The sequence below is a fragment of the Bidens hawaiensis genome, unplaced genomic scaffold (assembly GCF_021521415.1).
Source record: "Bidens hawaiensis isolate Kalapana, Puna unplaced genomic scaffold, B.hawaiensis_p1.1 tig00024513_1, whole genome shotgun sequence".
Lineage (NCBI taxonomy): Eukaryota > Viridiplantae > Streptophyta > Magnoliopsida > Asterales > Asteraceae > Bidens > Bidens hawaiensis.
The window spans coordinates 123732-144545 of NW_027493878.1; the positions used below are offsets into that span (position 1 = coordinate 123732).

The following is a 20814-nucleotide window of genomic DNA, read 5'->3' on the forward strand; positions in this document are numbered from 1 at the left end:
AAGCCAAATGCATATTTTCATTTATGAACCACTCGGTAGCAGTGTTAATAATCGCGAAAACGTACATCAGGCCGTGCTTCTAGGTACGTAACTAATAAAATTATTATGGGTTGTAATATTTTGATTGATTATTTTCGTGTATTACAACTGGAAGAAGAAAGGTCTCTTTATAGCAAGAGTGCCAAAAATACATGCATGATTATAGGTAAACATTAAGGAAAGAAATAAACCGGAAGCAATAGAATAGAATAGAATGAGAATATTCCACATTCCATACTCCCCCTCAAGTTGGAGCGTGAAGATCTCGAACACCCAACTTGCACAGCAGAAAACGAAGGGTGTGGGTCCCCAAAGCCTTTGTAAGAACGTCGGCGACCTGGTCTTTGGTGGTGATCGGCATAGGGCATATCTCCGTAGAGTCAACTCTTTCCCTCACAAAATAGCAATCCATCTCAACGTGCTTAATTCGTTCATGGAAGACCGGGTTATTTGCGATGTGACGAGCAGCTTGATTGTCACAAAACAATTGAGTCGGACCACTAGGGGTTATATCAAGCTCGCTTAAAAGCCACCTCATCCATAAGATTTCGCTGACGGCATTAGCCATTGCACGATATTCGGCTTCTGCTGATGATCTCGAAACAACAGACTGCTTCTTTGTTCTCCAAGAGACAGGAGCTCCTCCAAGAAGAAGCAAGTAATCGCTTCTGGATCTTCGAGTCATCGGACACCCTAACCAGTCTGAATCGCAATAAGCCAATAAATCGGTTCCACCTTCTTTAGGAATAAAAATACCTTGCCCCGAGGTCCCTTTTAAATATCGCAAAACACGAGTAGCAGCTTCCATGTGACTTCGTCTAGGGTCACTAACGAATTGGCTCAAAATGTTCACCGCATAAGCAATGTCGGGTCTCGTAGCTTGTAAATAGAGAAGCCTCCCAATCAATCTAGGTACTGATTTGCATCGACCCGGGGCTCCTTTTCACACATATCAAGTTTTAAATTTTGTTCCATGGGGAAAGGACTCGGCCTACAGCACGTCATCCCAACATCTTCAAGAATGTCTAAGGTGTATTTGCGTTGACTCAAAACCATGCCCTCTTTTGTCTTGGCAACCTCGATCCCAAGGAAATACTTTAAGGTTCCAGGATCTTTAATACTAAACCGCTTATCAAGAAAGTCCTTAGTGGTTTGTATTTTGCTCGAGTCATTTCCCACTAGAACCACATCATCAACATAGATAAGTGCAGCAACAAATCTTTTGTCTTCTTTGAAGATGAAGAGAGAATGATCGGCTGGAGTTTGCTTGAATCCAACTTCTAGCAAAGAACGAGTGAATTTTTTTATACCAATTTCTTGAAGCTTGCTTGAGGCCATACAACGACTTCTTGAGTTTGCAAACCCTATTGTCATTTTGTTTCCCAAATCCTTGCGGGATTTTTATATAAACATCTTCACTCAAGTCGCCATGCAAAAAGGCGTTATTCACGTCAAGTTGGTGGATATGCCAGCCACGCTTTATGGCCACCGTCAAGAGAGTTCGCACTGTTACTAGTTTTGCAACAGGGGCGAACGTCTCGTGAAAATCCACCCCTTCAATTTGTGTGAAGCCTTTGGCAACAAGACGTGTCTTGTAACGTTCCACATCTCCATTTGGCTTGTACTTGATCTTGTAGACCCATTTCGAATCAATCGCTCGTTTCCTTATTGGTAACTCTTCCAAGGACCAAGTATCATTTTCTTCAAGCGCTTGGATTTCACGCTTCATAGCTTCGATCCACCTAGCATCCCTTACTGCTTGTTGAAAGTGCTTAGGCTCATTATTTATGGTAATGGCCGTCAAGAAAGCTTTATGTTTGTTAGTAAAATTATCATAAGAAATAAAATGTGCCAAGGGATATACCATGGAGGAGTCTTGTTGATTGCGTATGGTCTAGAGATGGGGGAAAATTTACTTCAAAGCCATCAAGCCGAGCGGGTCTCGACCTAGTTCTTGTTGGTCTTGTTGGTCTGGTAGTTTCAATTGTGGGCCCATTTTCTTCATCAAAAACTTCAAAACCCATTTCATGTTGGTTATTATAAGTGGGCTCAAAGTCTTCATTGGAAGGCTCATGAGATTGGTCTTCTTGACTTGGGCCTGGTGTGGCAGGCCCACTGGCTTCCTTATTTTGCTCATAAAAACTAGAAATGGTATCTTGTTGATTTTCAGCTAGAGGAAAATACTCATTAGTCTCAACATTGGACTTGTCATGATTGGTTTTTGTGTTTTCGAGATCAATTCCTTGTTCCCACTCTTGAGGTAAAATGAAAATTTCTTCGGCGTTTCTAGCGAACGGAAAAATATTTTCTAGGAATTTGACATCTCTAGAAATTACTACATTTCCATGTTGAAGGTCATAAATTTTATATCCTTTGGTTCCGGGTGGATACCCAAGGAAAACGCCCGGTCTCCCCCTCACCTCAAACTTATCTCCTTTGGTTTCAACGCTCCTATAATAAGCTAGAAAACCAAAAACCCTCATATGATCACAGTTGGGCATCGAGTTGTGTAAAATTTCGTAGGGCGTCTTATTCTCAATGACTTCAGAGGGTAAACGATTTATGACATGTGTGGCGGTTAACACACATTCTCCCTGGAACCTTGTGGGAAGATTTGCCTCAAATCTTAAAGCGCGAGCTGTTTCCAACAAGTGTCGGTGTTTTCGTTTCACTACACCATTTTGTTGAGGTGTATGTGGACATGTAGTTTCTAGTACGATTCCCTTCTTAGCATAAAAATCAAGCATTTTGTTTGAAACGAATTCCCCACCATTGTAACACCTTATTCTTTTAATATCTTTCTCAAATTGGACTTTAACCATTTTGTGAAAATCGATGAGACAGGTGCTTGCTTGATCCTTGTGTTTGAGAAGAAAAACCCATACAGAACGACTAAAATCATCAACTATTGTTAAAAAATAACTTGCATGTGTAAAAGAAGGCGTGCGATACTTGCCCCATATGTCACAATGTATTAATTCAAAACAAGCATTCGTCTTAGTGACACTAGTTGGAAACGGTAACCTTGAAAATTTTGCTTTAACACAAGAATCACAAAAAACCTCAAAATCCAAAGAAGTGTTTTTGAGAAAGTCTAAATGACATAATTTAGAATTAGACGGATGACCTAATCTCTTGTGCCACGTACTTTGAGTGATCATCATAGCATGTTGCTTCCTTTCCAGCATCCCCATCTTGTAGATACCATCTTCGCAATCACCCGCTCCAATCAATCTCCTCGAATATAAGTCCTGCATGGTACAAAAATCAGGAAAAAAGGTAATGGCACATTGAAGTTCTTTAGATAATCTACTAACAGAAAGCAAATTGCACTTAAAATCTGGTACATGGAGAACTTCTTTAATAACCACCCCACTTGGGGGAGCACAGTCCCCTCTCCCTTCGACAAAGACGGCTTCAACATTCGGTATAATAACGGGGGGCTCGTAAACCTTTTTTTATTTTTAAGTAAAAAATCATTATAAATAATGTGCTCGGTCGCGCCCGAGTCGATTATCCATTTACCTTCTTTACCATTCTTACCTGCCAAGTTGGCCTCGGGTTTGTTTTCTTCTTCGTTTACACCGACTTTATTCCCGAAAAGCTTCACGAATTGTTGGTATTAAGAGTCACTTAATCCTGCAATTGGACTCTTTTCATTTTCAACACATGCGGCTGACGGTTTGGGCTTGTCTTGCTTACCTTTTCCTTGCCACTACTCCGGATAACCTATAAGTTTGAAACAACCATCCTTGTTGTGCCCGTACCTCTCGCAATGGGTGCAATGTTCCACTGGTTCGCTGCTGCCCCGTTTTACTTCTTTTTGTTTCGGCCGATTTTGGAATTGGTTTTGGTCTCGTTTGCCCGGGACATATGCCTTGAAGGCCACCGAATCAGAGGTGGGCCTCTTGGTTCCCGAGATAATACGCTGCTTTTCGTCCTCAGACACAAGGCGGTATGCATTCACAAGAGACGGTATAGGATTCATGGCAAGAATTTGTGTTCTGATCGTCCCGAACTCTGCATCCAAACCAAGAAAGAACTCATAAAGCCTCTCTTTATCTCTTAAATCTTGAAGCTTTTTACTTATTTCACATTTGCAACCATCACAGTCACACCTTGGGACGGGTAAGACGGACTGGATCTCATCCCATATTCCACGAAGTTACGTGTAGTAGGCCGATACTGAGGTTCCCTCTTGCTTGGTGGATGTTAACGATTGCTTTAACTCATACGCTCTAGGAGCGCTCACCGTTCCAAACCGCTCCTCTAGATCGGCCCAAATCTCGCGAGCCGTCATGGCGTATTTTACGCTGGTTCTGATCTCCTTTTCCATAGCCGTATGCAGCCATCCCTTGATCATAGCATCACACCTTATCCATGGCATGTACTTGGATGAGTCTTCTTCCGGCTTCTTGATCGAACCATTGACGAATCCGATCTTATTTTTGGCAAACAGGAAATATTGCATCTCCTATGACCAATTTGCATCATTCCCATCGGTAAGCACGTCGTTAACATGCATTTGTCTTGGGTAGTCAGCGGGATGGAGATAGTAAGGGGAATCATGATCGATTCCTTCTTCTTTGGTTTTACCCGTCGGCTTATCTTGGTCGCCGGCCATGCTTCTGGTATTGTTTTGATCGGATGATCTTTAGAAAGACCGCTCTGATACCATAATAAAATTATTATGGGTTGTAATATTTTGATTGATTATTTTCGTGTATTACAACTGGAAGAAGAAATGCCTCTTTATAGCAAGAGTGCCAAAAATATATGCATGATTATAGGTAAACATTAAGGAAAGAAATAAACCGGAAGCAATAGAATAGAATAGAATGAGAATACTCCACATTCCATAGTAACTTCAAAGGGGGTGCGTGCACGGGTCGGTTTGGTTCAGTTATTAGTCTAAACCGAAAACGAGTCATCGGTTTATCTAATATTTTACTATTAACCAATAACTCCGTAAGTTTTTGGTTAATATATTGTTCGGTTATTCGGTTAATTTGTTAGGTATTGGTTTGGTTACGATTAGCTTCGGTTGATTCGGTTTTCGGGTCATCAGTTTTTAGTTTATTTCGGTTCGGTTTTGTAGGTTTTCGGTTTGGCTTCGGTTAATGGTTCAATTAGGAGTGTTAAATGGGTCATGGTCACGAGTCCAACCCGACATGTCATGAACTTGAAAATCACAAAAGACACGTTAACCCAAACACGATCAGCATATTCACATATATAATATTAAAAGTTTACATTTAAAAAAAAGAAAAGAAAACAAGAAATACAAATTTTTTATAAGACGGATAAAATTTTAACCTTAAAATATTATGTAACTATTTTTTAGTATTTAAATTTGACATAAAATACCCTACTAATTTAATTTATTACATAAAACACATTTATAAAAAATGCATAATCAGAAATAATAGGTTAATGGTCAACCCACGAACCTTATGGGTTGGCCCGAACCCAACCTGTTTAGTTAAGAGGACTCAACTCAAACCTGACCGGAATCTATTTATACCAAACTTATACCCACGAAATTCGTGTCGTGTTGGAAACGGTTCGGTCATTGATCAAGAAATCATGATTTATTTATACATTCAAACATATTTTTTTAAATGTTTAGACAAAAAAATATATATGAATTATTTGATTATTTTCTTCAGAATAATTCAAGTCAAAGGCCAAGGAGATGTCACCTGGTACACAATGTGTGTTGTTCTTATTATATATCATGTCATTGGCAATATGTACTAGACAATCTGAAGCTCATATAAAACTCGAAAACCGGTTGAAATCAAAGGTATATTTATCACCAAAAATAACCCAAATTCCGGGTTCGGTTTCAAACAAAACCTACTATGATATCAAGTTCCCGAAAGGCCATATCGCTATAAAAAGTTTCAATGCTGAAGTTGTTGATGAAGCTGGAAACCCGGTTTCTCTTGAACAAACTTATATTCATCACTGGGTTGTTGTGAGATATTATAAGCAAATTGACGGTAAAGGTAAAGATTTAATTATTGCGGGAAATGCAGGACTATGCGATCATGGTCGGTCTCTCCTGCTGACAGGTACAACATTAAAGTTTCACCAGGTAGTGGAGCTGTGAGCGCAGGCAGATTTATCAGACATTCTTTTATCTCACTGAAAGCTTGCTCGGCCTCAGGCGTCCACTTGAATTGGCTTTTCTTTAAGCAATTTCTCAATGTGTTAATGAATGGGGTAGATTTGCTTGCATGGTTTGCTAGGAACCTGTTAATTGATACCAATCTACCATTCAACTTTTGAACTTCCTTCATGGTGGATGGTGAGGGCATGCCGAGGATAGCCTCCACCTTCTCTGGGTTCACCTTGAAACCATCCTTGGTGACCATTACGCCGAGAAAAATCCCTTTTTCCACGCCGAATGTGCATTTGCTCGGGTTGAGCTTCATGTTTACTTCCTTTAGGCGCCGAAGGGTTTCTTCGATGTCTTTGAGCATTTGTTTTTCCTCCCTGCTTTTAATCACCAAATCATCCACGTAGACTTCTAAGTTTTTTCCAATCTGCTCGTTGAAAATTGCATCCATGAGTCTTTGGTAAGTGGCTCCTGCATTCTTCAAACCAAAGGGCATTTTTGTGTAACAGAAAACACCCTTGTCAGTTCTGAAAGCAGTCTTGTCTTCATCCTGCGGTGCCATTTGAATTTGGTGATAGCCCTTATAGGCATCCAGAAAACATTTGAGCTTAAACGGCACCACAGAGTCCACCTTCATGTTAATGTTTGGGAGGGGGTAACAATCTTTTGGACACGCCTTGTTGAGGTCCTTGAAATCAATGCACATTCTCCATGACCCATTGCTCTTCTTTACCATCACAGGATTGGCTACCCATGTTTGATATCGTATTGGGCGAATGATATTCGCGCGCAGTAGATCTTCTACTTGCTCATTCATGGCCTTTGTCTTCTCGTCTCCCATGACTCTTTTCTTTTGAGCAATTGGCTCCACGGACTTGAATGTGTTGAGAGAGTGCTGCGCCAGGTCTCGCGGAACCCCAGTCATATCAGAATGTTGCCACGCGAAGACTGACATATACGTTGTGAGCAATCTTTTCATTCTCACTCTTGTGTCATCTGATATCGTAGCTCCGATTGTGATTGTTTGTTCTGGGAATTTTGGGTTGAGAATCCATTCCTCTGGCGCGTTGTTTGCCACTGGAAGCTTCATTCTCCCCTCTCGAGGTATACTTATTACTGCGCATAAATGATCTCGGTACACAAATGTTACTCCTGTTGGTGTTGGGAACCCCAACGCGCCATGCGCTGGTGACGGTATGGCGTTGAATTGGGCAATCGTTCCTCTACCCAAGATCATACTATGGCATGAAGTGGTGGGCAAGACCAGGAAGTTGACAATTTCAGCTCGTTTGTGCTTCTCATCCCCCATAGTTAGTTCGAATTGTATCTGACCTAGGGGGTGAATAATTTCGTTTGAGACACCCGAGATTGGTGCACTCACAACTTCGAGCCTTGCTTGGTCTGCTGGATCCAGCTTCCTGAAACATTGCTCATACATGATGTCTGACTCACTACCGGTGTCCACCAGGACTCTTGACACCTCATAATGAGCGATGTGTGCAGTGATGACTAAAGGACTGCTGATAGACGGGCCTCCTCTGATTCTTGGAAAGATTACTTGTTGCTCGCGCCAAACCCCTTGGATTTGCGCGCTTCTCTTCCTCGATCCTTGCCCTTGCCTTCTTCCTTCTTCCTCGATCCTTGCCCTTGTTGCTCTGGTTGTTCGTTCTCTGGTCTTGGATTTTTTACCAGGTGAGCCAACTTGCCTGATTTCACATCTTTTTCGATCGCATCCTTCAAATGATGGCATGCATCGGTGTTGTGCCCTGTGGATTTGTGAAACTCACAATATTTGCCACTGTTCGGTGGTCCCTTATGGAGTAATGGCCTGGGGTTTTTAAACTGGACATTCTCTGTGCTTAACACTTGCGAAGGCGTTTTGGTGAGGGGAGTCCATATTCTTGGTAGAGGTCTGTTAGGCTCTCTGCCGCCTTCCTTCTTGTCATCTTCTCCGCGATTAAGAATGTCTTTTTGGGGTTGGGGTGAACTTTGTTGCGCTTGCTTTTCTGCCGGAGAATAATTGGTTGTTTGCAACCTGGACCATACGGAGTTTTGTTTGCCCCTCCTTTCATTGTTGCGTGGTGCTCCTGTTTGATGCCCTTTATCTCTTGCTCTGTCTTGGGCAATTTGTTTTTCATTTCATGCGAAGACTCGCGATGCTTCCATAAGCTTAGCCCAAGTGGTTGGCATGCCTTCTCTGCTCACGAGAGCTCTGCGGAGTTGATCACTGCGCGCACCTTGTATAAAGGCCACGCGCAAGAGTTGTTCAGTGATGCCTCCAATTGCAAGAGATTCCTGATTGAAACGAGTTATGTAGTCTTCAATGGTTTCATCATTCCTGCGTACGCAGTGCATGATGTCATCGGGGTCGCGCGTGTGTCTGCGCTGCTGTACAAAGTGAGCCTGGAACTTTTCCAATAGCTCTTCGAACCCATCGATTTGTCCTGTCGGCAAGCTTTCGAACCAGACACGCGCTGCACCCGTGAGGCAGCGAGCAAACATGTGACACCATGTTGGCATCGTCCAGCTTTCTAAGTTTCCAGTGTTATAAAAACCTTGTAAGAAATCATCTGGATCTGTTGTACCATCGTACTTGCCTAAACCACTTGGCATCTTGGTTTTGTGTTGGATGGGAGCCTTCGCAATGCGCTCAGCGAATTTTGAATGTTTTACCAAGATGGCTGGCCTATATGGTGTGGTTACGTCCACTTGCCCTTTCGCTTGTGGGTTGTATGGTGTGTATAAATCCATATCAGCTTTGGCTCCAGGTGCTATGTGCATGTGTGCACGAAGCTGTGATCCTCCTGCATGAGTATCTCGCGTCTTCTTCATGCTGTGCACCTCTTCCTCATCACTAATATCAGCTTGTTCGGTGAGAGTGACCATTCATTGAAGGCTCGGTGCAAGTTTTGTGGGATTTATTTAAACCCACTTTCGAATTCAAATTTGAAGAAACACATCGAAAAACCGTATTGCAAGGCGTTGAAAAAGAACGTCGATTCGCAACAAACGCAAATGGATAGTGAAGGCGGAATATTTACATACCAAATTGATCGAGTTCAAGATCGTATGGCGAAGTTTGTGATTCAAGAAGCTTTGCCGTTTAGCCACTTCGACAACCCTCGCTTAACCGCCATGATTCGAGATACGCTTCAACCACAATACACTCACGTAAGTCGTCATACTCTTAAACGTTATTGTTTAAAATTGTGGAAGAAGGCCAAAGAGGTACTAATTGCATATTTTGAAAATATAAATACGGGAATAAACTTAACTAGTGATGTTTGGTCGGCTCCACATGGTCTACTCGAATCTTATCTTTGTTTCACCGCTCATTGGGTAGACCCGTCATCGTGGGAAATGATGAAACGCACCATTGCTTTCGAACTCTTTGAGTATCCACATACGGGAGATAATTTGTTTGAAATTTTAGATTATGTTATAAAAACTTATAAACTAGAAAATAAAATATTTTCAATGGCATTTGATAACGCGTCGAATAATACATCGGCGGTTAATAAATTAAAATTAAAATATACGCCGATTTGCAATGGTGTATTTTTTCACTCAAGGTGTGTTGCACATATCATTAATTTAATCGTGCAAGACGGACTTGCTTCGGATGAGGTTACATCGGTTATAAACGATTTTAGACTAATGATACATGAAGTTTTTAAGAAAAGTAAAAAAAGACAAATGGAATATAGAAAATTTTGTAAAGATACGGGAAGAAAAGCTTTGGGAGCTAATTGGGATGTACCTCATCGATGGAATTCCACTTGCATAATGTTTCAAAGTGCTTTGAAACAAAGAGAAACTTTACAAATGTTTCATTCTAGTCTTGCCGAGAATGATTTGGCAATCCCCTTTTCAAATGAGAAATGGAAAATTATCAATGACTTATCGACTTTTCTTGAAGTTTTTAAAACATCAACTACGAAACTATCGGAACGTATTATCCGACAAGTCCCTTGGTTCTTTCGGAGTTATTTTTAATCGTTAACAATCTTAAAGAATTTGAAAATAAAAGTCCAATGTTTTCAAACATCATATTACCAATGAAGTTTAAATTAAAAAAATACTTTCTTGAATTGCCACCGGTTTTTACTTGCGCCGCCGCTTTAAACCCAATGTTAAATGTTACGGGGGTTGAATGTGTGATAGACGAAATTTTTTCAGCCTTAGATATGCATGAAGTTGACCCAAACTTTTCAACAGAGGCAAAAAATGATTTTAACTTGAATTTTAAATTTATGTATGACTTTTATTTAAATAAATATGGGTCAAACATACACATGCCTATGCCGGGGGGGTCTTCATCAAGTTCAAGTGCTACTAGAGTACGAGAACCCATGATTAGCCTTATGAACACCGTTCGCAACGTAACGGCTAAAAAACAAAGGGGTAACACCCCTTCAAGCGAACTAGGAAGGTATAGTGCAAATGATTACTCTACCGGTTTATCCGAAGAGGAATATGGCACTTTTGATGTTTTGGCTTGGTGGAAGGTAAAGGAAACCGAGTTTCCGATTCTTGCCACCATGGCCCGTGATTTACTAACCGTCCAAGCTTCTACGGTAGCTTCGGAATCCGCTTTTTCTCTTAGTGGCAGGGTAATATCGGTGAGAAGAACAAGACTAAATTCGGAGTCGGTGGATATGTGCATTTGCTTAAAGGATCACTTGGACTCAATCGATCGTATTCAACACGTAACCACTCTCGAAGATGAAACACCACTTGATGTTCGAGTGCACGACGAACAAGAAGGCATTTCTACAAGTAATTCCGAGGAAGAAGTCGCAACTGATGAATGTTCCCACTGATGAGTATTCCTCATCAGTGGCAACCTTTAGTAGTTGTCATCAGTGGCAGCTTTCCCACTGATGAGTATTCCTCATCAGTGGCAGTCTTCAGTAGTTGTGATCAGTGGCAACCTTCAGTAGTTGTCATCAGTGGCAACCTTCAGTAGTTATCATCAGTGGCAACCTTCAGTAGTTGTCAACTTGTCATCAGTGGCAACCTTCAGTAGTTGTCTTCAGTGGCAACCTTCAGTAGTTGTCTTCAGTGGCAAACATCTTCAGTAGTTGTCTTTTCTTCATCAGTTAATTGTTTATTTTTATGTTAATTGTTTTTTTTATTTTTCATGTTATACAAATACGAATCGTAGTTTAGAATCCAAATCGCAAACGAAAAACGAAAAAAAAAAAATTTTACACTGTAACCGGTTGGAACCGGTTACGGTACAGGAACCGGGTTAGGAACTGGTAAGAACCGGTTAGATAGGTTAGGGGTCTGAGGGTGGGAGAACCGGTTCGGTTCCCTAACCGGTTCGAGCCTGGAACTGGTTTAAAAGGGGGTTTTGAATATAGGAACCGGTTAGGAACCGGTTCCGGTTCCTAGTCCCAAACCGTTTTGAACATGTGCTAATTACATGCATGTATAAATTAGTAATCCATTGTGCTAATTACATGCATGTATAAATTAGTAAGGATTAAACCATGGGTTTACCTGTGCTCATGATTGAAAAAGAAGTCATCGTTCTTGGATGGATGTCTTGAACAAATAAATTAAGGTTTGAGAGAATGAATTGAGTTGGAGATTAAATATATAGCTTCATTCCATGTAGTAAATAGGAAAGATATTCTGATTTAATTAAGCAAAAGATTATTCTTTCATAAAATATATTTATTTTATTTATTTTATGTTCTTATAATTCCAGTAAGTTGTTGCAATGCTAATTACTAATACCCTCGCTTTATATGAATACCGTATAAGTATAAACTATAAACTTTATGAAAATATATTGTTTCTGTAAATAGAAAATAGTAAAAGGATCATATGATGATTCATTAGCTTTTATTTTATTTACTTGAGAAACCCATAAAAATTAAAAATGAATATTGGATTTTAATAATTTTAACTTTGACCCATTGTCCGGTGCTAAGTCCGACTTAAGAAATATTTTCTGATAGTCCCAAGTTTCAACAAAATTTTCTTTCAATAATTCAAAGCTAAAGGAAAGCTAACTCCGTTAATTTTGGCTGTCTGAACCGCTTATGTATCAAAAAAATATATATATATATATATATAATGATGAGTAAACCACCACCGATTGTGACCACTTGTCTCCCATCGTGGACCTGCCACCAACATCACTCCGTCGAACCACCACCATCACGTCGTTGGCCTAAAATAACCTTTTTTGATCGACAAGCTCTGACCCTAACCTATTATGACTCGAACGGAACGTTCTAATCCGTCAACCGAACTCGTTCTAACCCAATACCTATTATTCTAGATATATAGTTGTGGTAAGTATCATACATCATGATAGGCATAAGAATTATAGAAAACGACGAAAAAAAACCCGGATTTGTAGGCTAAATTAAGCCTACTTAGGGCACATGTCAAGTAATGGTTGATCAGAATGATTTTATCAATTTCAGGGCCCAAAAGGTGTTGGTTAAGGCTTAGCCGGCTTGTCACTCATGGCGCAATCTGACTAGAATTTGTTCGCCTTCTGACGGGACTTTTCTCGTGTTTCGAGTTCCGACAAGAGTTTTTTGTGTGGCTTCCGCCGAGATTTCTTTTACTTCAGCCAAGATTTTCTTGATGCGTGGCAGAATTTTGTTGGTTGAAAATCTCGTCGAGTGATGATTAGTAAGCAGGCAGGCCAACTGGATTCAAGTTGAACATTTTGGGAAAGACGTTAAACAGACATTTTGTTTACTTTGACTTGTAAAAAGGGCATTTTGGTCATTTTCTCTTTTAATATCGAAGCTTTATACAAACATGTAACACTTAGATATACCAACAGAATAAATAAGATACATCTTGATTTGATTATATGAATATGTTGGATGATAACCAGATTATACAAAATTAAATGAGAACAATAATAATCAAAATCTACAAAACTGAAATCAGATTATAACTGTTTTTTGTGCACATGTTTATGGAAAATGCTTCTAGAAGGTGTTGTTGAGGTAGAAGTACAAGCCAGCAAGTGCAACTACTCCAACTGCAATTGCAATTGGCAAGGCTTTCCTGAAAGGAACAAAAAAAGGTTAAAAAGATATTAAAAGATGTCGGTTATTTGTGTCATTATGATGAGGAGTTGATCCAAGAGTTAGCAGACTCTTATATTATATGGATCAACTTAATAGGGGAAAACAAAGAATTAAAGTCCAAACTTAAAAATTGCATAACTTGGGGCTACGAGTGAGATTATGGGGCCCATTACCAGTCAACAAAAATGTCTCGACAAGAGGACCTTGTGGCAAACAACCGTAGGTGGTTTTGCCCAACTGTCGAGCCCAAATTCCTTCATTTAAGCACTCAATGAGATTCCAAGTTTCGCAACATTCAAACACTACCAAAAATAGTTTGACACGTTTTCTAGATTTTGAAAATTGCCATGTTTAGAAATCCTCAATATAAAGGGCTCTATTGTAATCGTTTTTAGTATTCGGAATTCAATAAACATTTTTTCTTGTTGGGAACTATTTCTCTTTTATTACTTTTATCGCTTCCACTCTGCATCAGTTTATGTTTAGAAGCCTTACCCGACGGCTTCATCTCTCTGGAGTTCGGCTTTCCGGGCCTTTCTAACATCTGTTGCATTGGCATTTTTGGTCACAGCAGGTGTGTATTCCCTGAACCTTCTTTTTGGTGCACCACAAACTGCAAGTATGCAAACATATAAGAAAACAAAGGATTGATTACACATAATTACTCATTTCCAAATCATAAATATATGAATATCATATCCATAATCAAACAAAAGTAACTGTAATTCATACCCGGGCAGAAGTACTTATCAGGAAGCTTCTCAAAGGATGTTTTATCATTATAAATGTACCTGCACCCATCCAAAAACAAACACGCAAACTTCACTAACATAAATATGATCAAAAGGGTGTGTGTGGTGCAGTTCCGGCTATGAGGCAGGGCCAGGTGATCGACCGACACCCAGATACTGATACTCTGATAGGCCCGATTTTTTTTCTAAAAATTATATATATATTGTTTTGAAAAGAAAATACGCATTCTTAATGTTTAAACCCAAATACTCAGCTAATTTAAGGCCCAAATTTTTTCGCCTCCGGCCCAAAATATTTTCACGATTCTCGGACATGGCCCTGCTGGTGTGGCTTGCGGTTTTGGGCAAAAACCGAAATGAAAACCAAATTTTCGGTTTTTTTCTTTTTTTCAAAATCGTTCACCTTCTGTTTTTCCGGTTTTGCTAATCGGGCTAGTACTTTTCGGATTTGGCCCATGATATTTTGAAATTGGTCCTAATTTTTATTTTTTTTTAAAATAATTAATAGAATATAGTACATTTTGGCCCAAAATAATAAGGCTTTGTGTAGTGGGCGAAATGTGGAAGGCGACTGGGGCGATTTTGGAGGGGAACACCGCCCCCCGGGCGATAAGGGGTGGGAAGGTTTTGTCGCCTAGAAGAAGGAAAAGAATATTATTATCATATTATTATGTGTGTATGTAATATATATACATACATATATATATATACATATATTATATTATTATATTACTATTTGTAGCTCATACACCATTACACACCAACCCCAAAAACAAATTCCCACCCGTTGCTGACTGGACGCCACACGGCGCAAAACGCCCCAATTTATAGCCCCTGCACTACGCATAGCCTAAGAGCTAATAAAAGATTCTAACATTTACAAAGATTTAATTAATCTCATCCAAATCGACAGAACATAACGTTAAAACTAAAACATATATCACAGTTTACAAAACATAAACAATTCAATGAAAAAGCAATTCAACAAATCAGTTTATCCGGTTCGGTTCGTCCCTTTTCGTTTGCTCACAAAACCAAACCGTCGGTTTCTAATTCGGTCTAGTTTCTTCGGTTTTATGAAAAGCAGTGATTACATCGAAACAGATGAAACAATTAACAAACACAACCTACACAACAATATAGAAACTAACCCGCAGTCGCGGCAAATGTAAGCTTGTTTAGAAGCCGTCCGCATGGCGAATTTAGGCGCGGAAGCTGGACGATGACGAGGAAGCAGTAACTGAAGAGAAGGTGACAAGGAAAACGATGATTGCATTGCTACATGGTTAGATGAACCGCGTAGACCGGCATTGGTGGTGGTGGTGGTGAGTGTTGATGATCTGGTGGTGGTTGGTGGTGGCCTGAGTGGTGTCTGGAGAGCCATGTATGTATGTTGTTATGTTTTGTTGGATGATGATGGTGTTAAATAGATAAGTAAAGAGATAGATGTTGTAGATGATGTTGCATTGGTTGTTTAGATGTTTTTGTGTGGAAGCGTGGATGCCATACTTCCCACATAACTAAATGTACTAAACTTTTTGCTTTTTGTTTTTTTTTATTTATTAATATATTTTTATTTTTTTTCTAAAGGTTTGTTTGTTTGGCTGTTAAAAGGGTTTTTGGGTGTCTTTTTTTTTGGAGAAAAAGATGTGTTTGGATTTTAGAGGCAATTTGGTTGATTTTGTCTTTTGGAATAGAGGCAGAGATTTGGGTTCGATTCATGGGTCGGAAAGGCTAGTTGAGTAATCGAGGGCGGAATCAGGGGAGGGTTGTTAATTTGATATATAAATGTCATAATTTTTGAAAGACGTGAGTTGGTCCCCTTAGTTGTAGTCAAAACATAATAGAACCTTGTGTTGACGCTTTAACTAAGAAACTCGGATTCTGATACTATAACTAGCTTGTTGAAGGCTCGAGGATCTACTTGTCTTATCACCTAGCTTGTATTAGCTCATGTTTTAAAGTTATTAAGTTAAAATCAAATCACAATCGATATAAAAAATTTATATTTTTAAAAATGATTTTCTTTTGCTAACCAATAGGATCAGAAAAAATGCACCTTAACAAGTGACATGTTATGACATAATCATCAAAAGGAAAACATCACTGGCATCTCTTGAAAGATCATATAAAGAGACAGCGATCGCATATTATATCAACTAAAGGGTATGTAACCTAATTGTAGCGAGACGTGTGAGAAGTTGTTCCTCCTTAAATGGTTGAAGGTTCTAGTCATTTTTTCTTTTAATATCTAAGTGTTTTAAGTGAAACTGAATTGACCGTAGATGGATCAACTAAAATTAATAAAATCTAGCTAGCCAGCAATTGAGTTGACCACCTAAGATTTAAGAGTCGGAATTAGAGGGCTTGTGAGTTAACCGTTGAAAAAAATTAATTAAAAAAGGTAAAAAAAAACATATTATATTAACCATGACAAGAACAAGTGTACAACTGTACAAGGGTTCACCACCATATGATTTAAATAACCATCATTTCACTATATGAGATCAACTACACAGTAAAACACTAACAACCCCAACAACAAAAAACCCCTGCACCACTCCATTGACCATTAGTACATGCCTATATGATTTTGTTTATAACCAAACATTTTACAAACTCAAAAAAAAAAAAAAAAATCATCAAAAGCTACCATGGCTTCAGATCAGCTACAGGACCCGCGGTCCAGTTCAAAACCTTCTCTCCTTTCCTCAAATAAACACTCTTATCATGAGGCAATTTACGCGCCAAACCATTCAATATTTGATGAAAAGCATCCCCTGGTTGAGCCGGATGTGGGAACAACATCCCTTGTTTCATCGAAGGATTAGCCAACAATCTTTGTTTCCTTAAAATGACTTCTGTCGGGATCGATGTCAAAATAGTGTCCAAATTTGGAACATCTTTTTCGTCCACGTAAACGCCAATGTCTTCCCATGGGATTGCGTCGGCGAAAGGTAACACGATGTCATCTGCTATGATGACAGGGATGCAACCGAATATAACTGCTTCGACTAACCGCGGACTCCATGGGGCCCACCCGAGTGGACATAAACAGAAAACGGCTCGTTGCATGTCTTCGTAGTATGTTGTTGGATGCTCGGTTGAGATGTCGAAGAGCGGGTTGTCTTTAAAGTTTTCCCACACTGCAGCTCTTGCTCCCCTGTAAATCACAAAAAAATAAAAAATAAATAAATATTTTTTTTCAGATCAACCCGACCCGTTTTGACCTATAATTAGTTTTAAGAATATACAATGCACATATGACATACCTTGCATAATAACCGCCTTCGGGGTCATTTCCGACATCATAAAACAAACCTCTAAAGTAGACGAAGATGGAACGAGGAATACTAGGAGGGATCAAATGAGATTGCATCTTTTGAGGAGGGGCGTACGGGGGCACGGTAATCGACCCGTCTTTTAAACAAACATGATTCTTTTGCCCGAATGTTTGGACTAATGTAGCTCTTTGAAGAAGAGGGAGAATTCCTCGTTCGATAGCTTTTTCTTCCTACGATAAATTCCATAATTAAAAAAAAACTAACCACAAAATAATATTCACAAAAGTGTCTCGAAACTTGCTTGTGCAATTTCGACATATTACTTATCAACGGGTCGATTCAGGTTATGTTTTATCTACAATAGAACAGATCGAAAGTTGTCTAGAGTGTACTTTTAATGTATAAAATCTCGTAGAATAATTATTAGATAAATGAGAGAGAAATGTAACCTAATCTAACCAAATTTAGAGAAAGTAATGTAATGTGAAAATGATGTATATTTCTCTTAATAATTCAATACAAAGCAACACTTATTTATAATAGTTAAACACCAATATTAGCCAATTAACAAACTATGTAATGAATTCTTATTTATTCTAAACATTAAACAATTAAAAATTATGATGTAAGTGTTTCAGGTCAACCCAACCCGATGACAGACTTTCATAGAATGTTTCATTTATGTCTTTATTGTTCCATTGTTGTGAAAATTTTCATAACCGGTGAAACCGAGTGACCTAAATGAAACAATTCTAAAACTTAAAAAAATAATTATAATAACAATAATAATAAAAATAATAAAAAAGTCAATAAATAGTAATCAAGTATCCAAAATTCCAAAGTGTTTCATTTAGGTCACATAGCCTAACCAAATATGAAAATTTTCACAACAACATAACAATATGAAACTTGTGTGACATAATTTATAAAGCTTGTTACTTTATAGTGATATTTTCCCTTTCGGCCCGCACCCAAGCTAGCCATTTTGACCCGTTACACAACTCGCCCATTTTTCCACCTCTACTGAAAACCACAATGAGAAAGTAAAAGATTTATACCTGATAATGAAAACAAGCACCGAAATCATGTGGCACAATAAAGAAGTGATCAGCCCCTTCGGTCCTATTCCAATAAGGCCAATTAGAAGAAATAAGTTGAATCGCACTTCTCATCATTCTCGGTGATTTAAAAGGCAAGGGTAGACCGTTTGGTGTTAAATCACATGTCGTGTAAACCGGGGTGTAAAACCAATCGGCTTCCTCTGGATTTAGCGTTCTAACCGGGCTCGATAACAGGAATCTGTGCATATAAATTTCGGTAGCAAACATGTGGTTGAGACATCGCGGGTCCTTTTGCAATATCTTCTTGTTGTACTTACTCGGTAGCTCGTAAACAAACACTTTTAACCTTCCAACTGGATCATCTTCTAATACATCCCCAGCACTACCTATATTATTATTCCACAAATAATCAGTTGCAGGATAAAACACAAATTCTCTATCATATGAATAATCAGTGTTGTAAATATCAGGATTAAACGGTTATTAACCGCTAGTCGAGTAGTCGGTGAGTTACTGATTAATTTTCAGCTAATCGGTGGCATTAATAGTCGGTCCTAGTCGGCTCAAATTGGTCCTAATCACCTAGTGGGCCCAAGTGAAAACCTTTTTTAGAAGGCAAAAGAGGGTGGCGGCACAGCTTGTCGCACGCTTATCTGCCTCTCTATTGTAACTGGATCCTTTTATTGTCGGTTTTTAGAAGGCAAATGGACCTTGGTTTTAACCCGTTAACCCCAGTTATTGGTTTTTCTCATTGATTTGTTATGCTTACGTTTAATCGATTATGTTTGAACTATACTAAGTGAACTTTGAAGTATTTATGTTAACTTTTAAATGTAATTTTATGTTAACATTTATGTTAACTTTTATGTTAACGTTTATGTTTAATCGTTTACATATATATAAATTTGAAAAAACACAAATAAAAATTCCAATCTGATTAATCACTAACCGGTACTTCACCCGCCCACTAGCACCTAGCGAATTCTACAACATTGCGAATAATAATCTAAAAAATAAACAAATATAAACTCCATATCAAATGTGATTCAACAAAATCAACAAGCTTTAATCACATCAACAAGCATCAATCTTATCAAATCTTCCCAGATCAAGTACTAATAACAAGAACCCTAATTTCCAATCTAACCCAATTAATCCCAATCTTAAAAATCACAAAAATAATAATAATAATAAATTTACCTGAAATTCTTTCAGTTTTTTGACCTTTTCTGAGCTCAAAACATCAAGATTCAACACCAAAGCATAAAAAGCCAAGAAAATAAAAACCCAGTTCAAATTCATGATTTTGAATAATGAGTAGTTCAAATCTTGGACCCAGAAGTGCAAATTATTATTTACTTAAATGGGCACAGAGAAAGAGTAAGACAGTTGGAATGTCATTAGAGAAAGTAGTTGTTGGAATATGATAAAGACTGTTTATTGTAAATTGGGTTTAAAATTAAATTAAAAGAGATGGGTGTGTGGAAATTGCTTAAAGAAACAGGGAAGAAGTAGAGATGGAGGTGTCTAATTTGTTTCTTGAATCTTCATGTTTTTTTAATAAAACTAGTTGTTACATCTTTGTAGATGAATAAGATATAAGGTTATTTGTTTTAATAAATACAGTAAGATTTTTTTCATCGGTGTATTAAATTTTATCTTTTTGATAGTTGTCGTATTGTCGGTCTCAGCTAATGAATTGGTTGTTAGCGATCTTACTTTTTATCGTATTTGTTCTTAAAGGTTCGCGACTAACATAATTTAACCCCGTTAACTGCAGATCGTCGGAAAACCCACATTTTTTCGGGAAAACTCAACATTTCCTTCTCAAGCATTTTTGTACCCTGGATAGACCTTTAGGAACATTTTTCAAGTAAAGCCTATATTATTGAGGTCGTCGGAACCTTAGAACCATCGTCGAAATCAGTTTGTGGTGCTCAAGTGGTGGTGGTTGGTTGGTGGTGAGTCAGTTGATGGTGGTGGTGTTCAGGTTGAATTAATTTCCATCATAAAATGTGATTTTTCAGGAATAAAGCATTTTTTTCTGGCGACCTGCAGCTGACGGCATTAGCATTCTGTTAGTCGCGGACTTATGAACAAATATGATAAAATGTGATTATTATCTGCTAATTCGTTAGTTGGGATCGACGACGACCTAAAAGAATAATTGAGATTTGTAAAAACTAATATACTTTTTTTTTATAAAACTAGTTGTTGTGACATCTCAGTAGATGAATAAGATCTAAGTTTGTTTGTTTTAATGCATATAATATAAGGTTTTTTTTATTAATTTTTATACATAGTAGGTATGGTTGGTCATGATGGTGAAAGTTCAAGAAACAATAAATAATTTATGTCAATTGATGAAACGATCTCAATCTGAAAGTCTAATGGATTCATAAGTTCATAACCAAACTTGTTGCACTAAACAATTTTGTTGTTATGGTTTGATTCAGTCGGTTTTGATAAAAGTGTTAGGTCAAA

The 20814-nt window shown here is 38.4% G+C and overlaps 1 protein-coding gene and 1 pseudogene across 2 annotated transcripts; both read right to left on the bottom strand.

Moving 5' to 3' along the window:
- Window positions 1-13002: 13002 nt before the first annotated feature.
- Window positions 13003-15420, bottom strand: LOC143569493 (uncharacterized). The gene is made up of 4 exons (XM_077055384.1): window positions 15137-15420; window positions 13966-14024; window positions 13729-13846; window positions 13003-13210 (listed from the first exon to the last, which is right to left on the bottom strand). The coding sequence occupies exons 1-4, from the start codon at window positions 15367-15369 to the stop codon at window positions 13132-13134; spliced, it is 489 nt and encodes a 162-aa protein (XP_076911499.1). The 5' UTR covers window positions 15370-15420; the 3' UTR covers window positions 13003-13131.
- Window positions 15421-16536: 1116 nt separating this feature from the next.
- Window positions 16537-19855, bottom strand: LOC143569504 (putative beta-1,4-xylosyltransferase IRX10L; annotated as a pseudogene). The gene is made up of 4 exons (XR_013141753.1): window positions 19531-19855; window positions 18328-18716; window positions 17258-17499; window positions 16537-17148 (listed from the first exon to the last, which is right to left on the bottom strand). The product of XR_013141753.1 is annotated as a putative beta-1,4-xylosyltransferase IRX10L (transcript).
- Between the last annotated feature and the right edge of the window lie 959 nt (window positions 19856-20814).